At 34.1% G+C, this 8073-nt stretch overlaps 1 protein-coding gene across 1 annotated transcript in view; it reads right to left on the reverse strand.

Annotated features, from left to right (window-relative positions):
• Window positions 1-7744, reverse strand: part of RasGAP1 (Ras GTPase activating protein 1) — a 210612-nt gene extending 202868 nt beyond the window's left edge. Inside the window, exon 1 of the mRNA XM_090414179.1 lies at window positions 7690-7744. Within this exon, the coding sequence (XP_090270305.1) occupies window positions 7690-7744 (55 nt within the window). The remainder of the gene's footprint in view (window positions 1-7689) is intronic.
• Between the last annotated feature and the right edge of the window lie 329 nt (window positions 7745-8073).

An 8073-nucleotide genomic window follows, 5' to 3' on the forward strand; every position in this document is an offset into this window, starting at 1 on the left:
CTCAGACTGATTTCGATTCTTGGTTTAATCCTTTATCCAAGTGTAAGCAAACAAAGTTTGTGAGTGAAGTAACTTCATGACTGAGCAACTCATATAGAAGCTAATGACTCCACATCACTTGCTTTAGTAACCGAAACCAGTCTGAGCAGTGACCCTTCCCATAATGTATAGCATTATATTATTATTATTCAGGCCTCCATGGAGTCAAAAGACTCATCGTGGGAGGTCCTTCCTAAGAACATAAAGTCTGTCAAGATTCATCGAGGGGAGGTCCCCCCTTAAGAAACAAAGTCTATCATACCACTCCTTAAACTCACTGACCGTTCTTGCTCTCACCACTCCATCAGGCAATGCATTCCACGGTTCAACCACCCTCCACGCAAAGAAACTACTCCTCACTCTCTTGCTCACAGTTTCCTTTCGTAACTTCCAGGGATGGCCTCTTGTCATCACTCCTTCCCGCTGTTCAACCAAGTGAAAGAACTCCCCAGTGTCAACCCTGTAACCACCTCTCAACAGTTTAAAAGTCTCAATCATATCACCTCTCCTTCTATCCACCAAACTCTGCAGTGCACATTCCCTCAGCTGATCCTCATAACTATCCTTGTACAGTACTGAAACCTTCTTTGTCATCCGTCTTTGTATCCTTTCCACAGTTAATTTATCCCCTTCAAATCCTGAGGACCAAATCTGAGAACAATAGTCTAAGTGTGGTCTGATCAGAGACTTATACAACGGAATGATAACCCTTTTATCTCTGCAAGTCAGCGTCCTTCTCATAATTGCAGCAATCCTCTGTGTTACCTTCACCACCTTTGCAATATGTCCCCTAAATTTCAGGTTTCTATCAATCATCAACCACAGATCTCTTGTCTCCCCTACTTCCTCTAGTATAACTCCTCCTATAGAGTATGCAGCATCCCATCTATGTTTCCCAAACCTCAAGACCTTGCATTTTGCTGCATTAAACTGACACCCCCATTCATTTGCCCATCTATCTAGCTTATTCAAATCCTCTTGCAGGGCTACCACATCTGCACTATTACTAATAATCCTTCCCAACTTCGCATCATCCGCAAACAACTGAATATCCCCTTGCAATCAACTGGCAAGCAATGTCTTTGATATAAAGGTTAAACAATATAGGTCCTAGTACTGAGCCCTGTAGGACCCACTTGTAACCCTCTGCCTCCTTGAAACTGCTCCATCATACACAACTCTCTGATACCTATCAGACAGCCAATCCTGAATCCAGTTGACCAATCTGATATCCAGATTGGTCAACATATATATGTCCGTAAAGATATGCGTTTTGCATTATGGGATACTAAAGCAAGTGATGTGAAGTCATTAGCTTCTATATATGAGTTGCCCAGTCGTGAAGTTACTTCACATGCAAACTTCGTTTGCTTACACTTGGATAAAGGATTAAACCAACAATATAATTTCTTGACATCTTTAATTTATAGTATAACCAAGTGGAAAAACTTTCAATAATACCAAGTAGTAATATGGGAAAACATAAAAATGGAGCCTTACATAATGAGCCTTATTTGTGCCTATAGCACACAGAAGGTTCTAGTTCTACTATGGAAGAAGTGGGGGAATTTTTGAGTCATCAGAGAAGGCAGCTGATGGGGGAAAAAATGATCCTAATGAAACAGACAAAGAAATGTTTTAGGAAAATTTGGAGAAAACAGCAAAGCTAATAATAGTGGTAAGTATAAGTACCTGCTTGATTTCTGTCCAGGACATGGAACAGTGATTACTAATACTATATTCCAACAAAAGATTCATACAAGAAATAAGCCTCAATGAATATGTTTTTATTGATAGTAAATATCTTTAAGCTAGACATAAGAATATCAAGGAGATTTGAAATAGAAAATGATCACCATTTAGTTCTGAGCAGCATGAAATGCAATATCATAATGAAAAGTGTGCAAGAAAGTTTTAAAAAGAATCAATGCCAAGCAGCTTCTGGAAGTGACCTATAGACACAAATATACTTGAATATTATTCAAGAAAAAAATTAACAAGATTGAAAGCAAGAACCAAATCTTAGACATTCGATGGCAGACTTTGAAGAAAACAATGATTTAGTTTGAGAGGAATGTGGAAGTTATCCACAAGGATAGAAAAATTATGGCAGACTGAGGTAGACAAAGCAATAGTCATGGAAAAGAAGTCAGCATGTGCTTTGATAGAATACTGAGAAAAATGTTAAGTGAAGCAATATGTAAAAGTAGCTAAACAAGTCATGGGAACAAATTATACTTGTCAAGATATTATATTCTTGTTTAATCCTTTATCCAAGCATGAGCAAACAAAGTCTGCAAGTGAAGCAACTTCACAACTAGGGTACTTGTATAAAGGCTGATGACTTGACCTTTCAGAAGTGCATAATGCTAAGAATTAACCCCTTAATGCACTCAACCGAGTTAACTCGGGTCCAAGAAACTGAATTTTTTCCATGCACCCGAGTTAATACGTGTGACCGTGAATTTTGGTTTCACATATAAATACAACCAAATATACACGCTAGACAATTTTTACATTATATTTATTACCCTATCATGTATAGTGATCAAGACTGGTTATTTAGTTCAGAAAATGAAAGCGGGAAATGCTTCAAGGCCATAAAACAATTTCTACATTTTTCAAATAATGATGAATTTGATCCAGCAAATCACCCTCGCCCAAAGAAAATTGGTGGAAAAACTACCGCTTTCTGATTTTTAATTGGTGCGTTAAGGGACGTCACTACTTACACCAGTTTCAACCTTATCGAGGTTTAGCCACCATGCCAAGCCCAAGCTCTACTTAGTAGCAAGACACACCAAACATCAGCTTTACATGATAGCAATCAAGCCTGCAATGCACAAAGGTCTACTGCTCAACCAGAGAACAGGAGGGTCACCCCCCCACCCCCACCCAGGGCATCTCTCAGACAAACATATGTCATCAATGGGAGCCAAACCCAGGAAGATACCGAAGTTGAATAAGCATAGAATTCATATATTTCTCATACACAAGTAGCAAAAATGTGCATCCCTTTATTATTATAATACTCTGGATCACAGCTAGTCATCGAAAGCTTCACATTAGGCATCTGATGTGAATCCATCAGCTGCTATATACAAGCAGCCTAGTTGTGAAGATACTTCACATGCAAATTTTGTTTGCTCACACCTGGATAAAGAATTAAATAAGAATTAATTTCTTGGCAAGTATAATCTGCTTTCTCACCAAGTGAAAAAAAAGTTTCAAAAGTAATGGGAAGAATTTGGTTAGAATATAAATACAAGGAAGGTGGCAAAACATTATGGAAGTTATTGAAAACTCTTAGAAATGATTATTGTTAACAAGCATCTCCATAGAGTCCAAAGACTCATCACCAATTATCAGTACCAAGAGAAAAACTTTTCAAAATGTAACAATTATGTGTGTAAATGGGACACTGAAGTACACTGAATCGAAATAGATAGAGTACTGTAAAAGAAATGGGAGATGATAAAGGTGACATAAAAATTCAGAATAAAGATATTCTAGATTCTTGAACCAGAAATATTCAAGAGAAATGCAATCAAAATCCTGAAATATGGAATGGCAACTGGAGGAGATGATATTCAACAAGAACTGCTCAAATGTGGAGATATAAAAGTTTTACAGTGACTGCACAGTGCAATTCAGAAGGCATGGTCAGAAGGTCCAATTCCAGATGATTGGAGAGTAGAGCTTTCATAGTACCCATCCATGAAAAAGAGAAATAAAACAGAATGTGAGAATTACAAGGAAATTTACCTACTGAGTGTTTCAAGTAAGATTTATGCAAGCATACTTGAAGAGACTAAAAAAAAAAAAACTGTGGAAGGGAGACTTAGAGAGGAGAAGGCTGGATTCAGGCCAAACATGGGCTGGGTTGCCAGGATCAGATTTTTACTTTAAGACAAACAGTTGAGAAATCATAGGAATATACCAAGGGTCTGCATATAATTTTTATAGATCTGGAAAACATATAGGATACAGTATCAAGAGAAAAAGTTTTCAAAATGGAGAGAAAGAGGAAGATGGTTTGATACAAAATCAGGTGTAAGACAAGGCTGCACATTATCTCTATTCTTATTCATTACCTATATAGATTGCATTATGAAGGATAGTGATATTAGACATGAAATCAAAACTGGAGGTGTTAATCCTAGCACTTTATGCAGATGGTGTTAATACTTTTAATGCTAAATCAGCCATCTACAAGAGTGTATTCAAACAATTTTAACTTATTAGAAATAAAATAGTTGATAAAAAATGACACTGGTACCAGAGTTCTGAGAAAAATAAGGGAGTGAGTAGATGTCATCAGTAGTAGAATCATATTAAAAAGGAAGATATCAAGAAGGAACATGATGTCGTTAACATTAGAGAATACGTAGAAGAGTTAATCTCAGGTGGTATGGTTACTTAAACAGAATCGAAAATGAAAGGTTAGTAAAAAAAAAAAAAAGTTGTTTGATGTTAGTCTGGCAGGAAAATGACAGGAATACTAAGATCTAGTTGAATTGATTAAGCACCTTAGAAGACTGAAATAAATGTTCTAACAATATTAGTCATGAGAGATAACAGATTAATTACAGAGGAAAACTGTCAGTAGGAAGTTTGTACTAACGTACATCTCTTTAGGGATGTACATCTTTTTTGTACATCAGGAATAAGGATACATATCAGGAATTTGATGATATTACTCTTGGCCTTTTTCCAGAGGAAAAAAATAATAAAAATTCCAAAGATCATCTAACTTGAGAGCCATTTTGCTACTTGCTCTGACAACTGAAATATGAAAATCTGTAAAACTGTACAACATATCAACCGTTTATATTGCGTGATTTTACATATCCCAGTAGCATCGATCCAAGAGCTTTGAAATCAGTTCATACCCAGCCTCTCTGTAAACAAGTAAATAAAACTATACTATCCAATTATCAATCCACTGTTCTTGCCTTCTTCCTTTTCAAAGTAATAGAGAAATCCAATAAAACTTAATTTTGCATTATTAAAAGCTTTTCAAAGCAGTCTATACAAACAGGTTTCACAAGAAACCTTCTTGTCTTTATTATTCTTACTGCACTAAAGGGGGCAAAGGCAAGGTTCTTCTTTTACATATTTTTGTTTTTTATTGCTACTTTTCAGGTTTAATATAGCTTCATAGTTTTATCTCACTTAATCCTGAGGTCAAAATATAAAATATAAAAGTTTAGAATGTTCATAAAACATTCTAAACTACACTGTTTTTCACTGTGTTAATGACCAATTTCAAAAACAGTGTCTTCACTAAACTAACCATTGCAATTAGATTTTTACTGTCAACAAATATTAATCATAAAAAAAAGTCATGCAAAACTTAAAAGTAGTCTTGTTAACATATAATTAAATAAAAAGTGCTTTCAAACCTTTCACCACATTAATCAATTAATAAACTGCTATCTTTATCTACCATATCAACTCTCTTCTGAGTTACATATTTTCAACATGGTGTTAACAAAATTAAACTCATAAAATACACATGTTCAAAATTATTCAGCAAAAAAAAATGAATGTACTTCAAATTCTCTGTTTGCATGATGTTTATAATTTCAGATAAAGCAAAGTTTTTTTCTGAATATAACTACTTTAAGAGATGACATCTGTGTAATAATTAACAAGACTGATTATCTTTCATTCATGAATCTCATGGTGAGAACACATCATTAGTGTTACCAAAACAAGGGGAAAAAAAAGTGAGATTCTTCTAAATAATGTTAAAACATCTTAAGTCATGCAACATTAAAAAAAAAAAAAAAAGCAACAGTAAAATTGTTTAAAAAAATAATTAATATTGGCATTACACGAATCCATGTAAATCAAACAATCAGCAAAAATTCCAAAAAAAAAAAAAAGTTACTTTATATAATGTGCCATAAAATTACATAAAAATTCACCAGATAGCTTCTGATTAAAGTAGTCAAGAGGGTGAAAAGTTAATACTACAGTTATCAGTCTATTTGTACCTGTTGACCAAAACTTTCAAACACACAATCAACAATAGACAACTGTGTTTCATAAGCACTTCTGTAGCACAACTGGAAGAATGACATACAATGTGTTCATAAATTGAAAAAGACCTGTGTTTCGATTCTTGACATAGCAAGAGGAATTTTAATATGGAATTTTCAACTGAAGGTGTGTTAGCCAATCTTATATGGAAGTAGCAGGGTTTTTTCCTCTTGCATACATGCAAACTGGCCAAAGAACACACAAATGATAAACAAAAACACTATTAGTGGGTGACAGATGCCATAGCGCATAGACTGCGCAGTATGTAGATGGAGGATCAAGTAGTATAGTGTTTGTGGTGTACAGTGCCCTCCTGCAACGAGTCCTTGGACTGCAATAGTGTCATGTAATAATGATAATAGGTATTACATAATGCAGGACATTACATAATCAAGTTCAGGCTATATAAAATGGGAGATCAAATTATTCACTTTGGATCAATTAATCTGGAGTTTATAATTTAGTAAAGTTTAAAGTTTCAAATTTTAGTAAAGAATACTAAACTTCATGAAACTTCTGCACTATTTTGTATATCACATGCAACAAGATATAACATTCAAGCGTTCTTCTTCTGATATACGATCTGGTAAAGAATGCCTTTTTCATGACCGACAATTACTATTTCTGCTTTCGAAATATAAAATATGTAATTTGTCAATATACTGCTGAACACTTCTCCTGCTCCTAGTTTCTTTTAAGACATCATTCCTTCAAGGCCTACATCTTTCCGATTTCATAAACTGATTTTTATTGACCATAATTTATTAATATTAACAGTGGACCAATTTAAACAACGGAAAAACAGTGGCATATACAAGAAATGGGACAAAATCCGAACAAACCGATGAAAGTATAAAATCACTTGTGCACTCCAACACATTATTAACATTCATATGTTCCAAATTAGAATGATTTGACACATAATTTGTAAAAATGTGATGCTATATTAACTTCTTAGCTATTAAGAGTCAATTTTATAAAATCAGATACATATACGCAGAGATCTGCTTCCGTTTACGCACCTCGTGTGATTTGTTTATTTGATTAAGAGATTGTGTTATCATTCCCATGTTTCAATTACCTAGGAGTATAACAGTATATTTAGCTAAGCTGGAGAAATATTGGCTTAACTAATTAAACTGTCGTTTACTATTCAATTACTTTAACAAAGTACGGTATAGTATCATCGTTTTAAACATCACAAGCCAGAGTACGGGTTTTCATTCATTTGCTGCAACCTGATAATGTGACCTCATCAGGAGGCAGATCATTCACCCATTCATAACAAAATTTGTCAATCAATATCAATCGTTTATTTATATATATATTTATATATATATATATAGGAAAAAAATAAACGCTCAAAGCCCGTCTTCTTGTTTTATAACTATTTCAAAACAGAGTGATGCATCTAAGAGCATTAAATCGAAATCCGAAAACAATTCAAGCCTTCGTTGGGTATAGTCATTCAAGTGTGCGTGTGTATCGATCAGAAAAGAAAATTACTGTTCTTGTATTCATATCCACGTCAACATTGCACGAACGAACAAATGAAATTAATTCAGTGTTTCTTATTTTGTAAAATAAATACATATACGTTACCAATTTTAATGCGTAACCTTTCTTCCACTCGCACCTCGCCAGAGTTGACCGCCATCTTTTTCCATACTTCAAACCCAGTGACTAACTCGTGAAATTTTTGTTGAACCTTTAAATTTGTTTACTGGTTATTATAAATGAACTACAAAATCATATGTGACCAGCATAATAAAAATAGCAAACATAAACTTGCTATTCGCAGATATCAAAATTCTGCCTCTATCTTTAGACTGTTCTCATATCTAAAAATTCATTAAGTTTACACTATTATTATATTTATTATAGTTTTATAAATGGGTTTCGATTCTCACTAAAAATTGATGAAAATTTTTTTAGACAAATGCATTTTGGATAAACAGATAGGGAAGATTCAAAGAAATAACATTC

The sequence above is a fragment of the Typopeltis vanoorti genome, chromosome 24 (genome assembly GCF_054136105.1).
Source record: "Typopeltis vanoorti isolate ZY-2024b chromosome 24, IOZ_Tvanoo_1.0, whole genome shotgun sequence".
NCBI classification, from domain to species: Eukaryota; Metazoa; Arthropoda; class Arachnida; order Uropygi; family Thelyphonidae; genus Typopeltis; species Typopeltis vanoorti.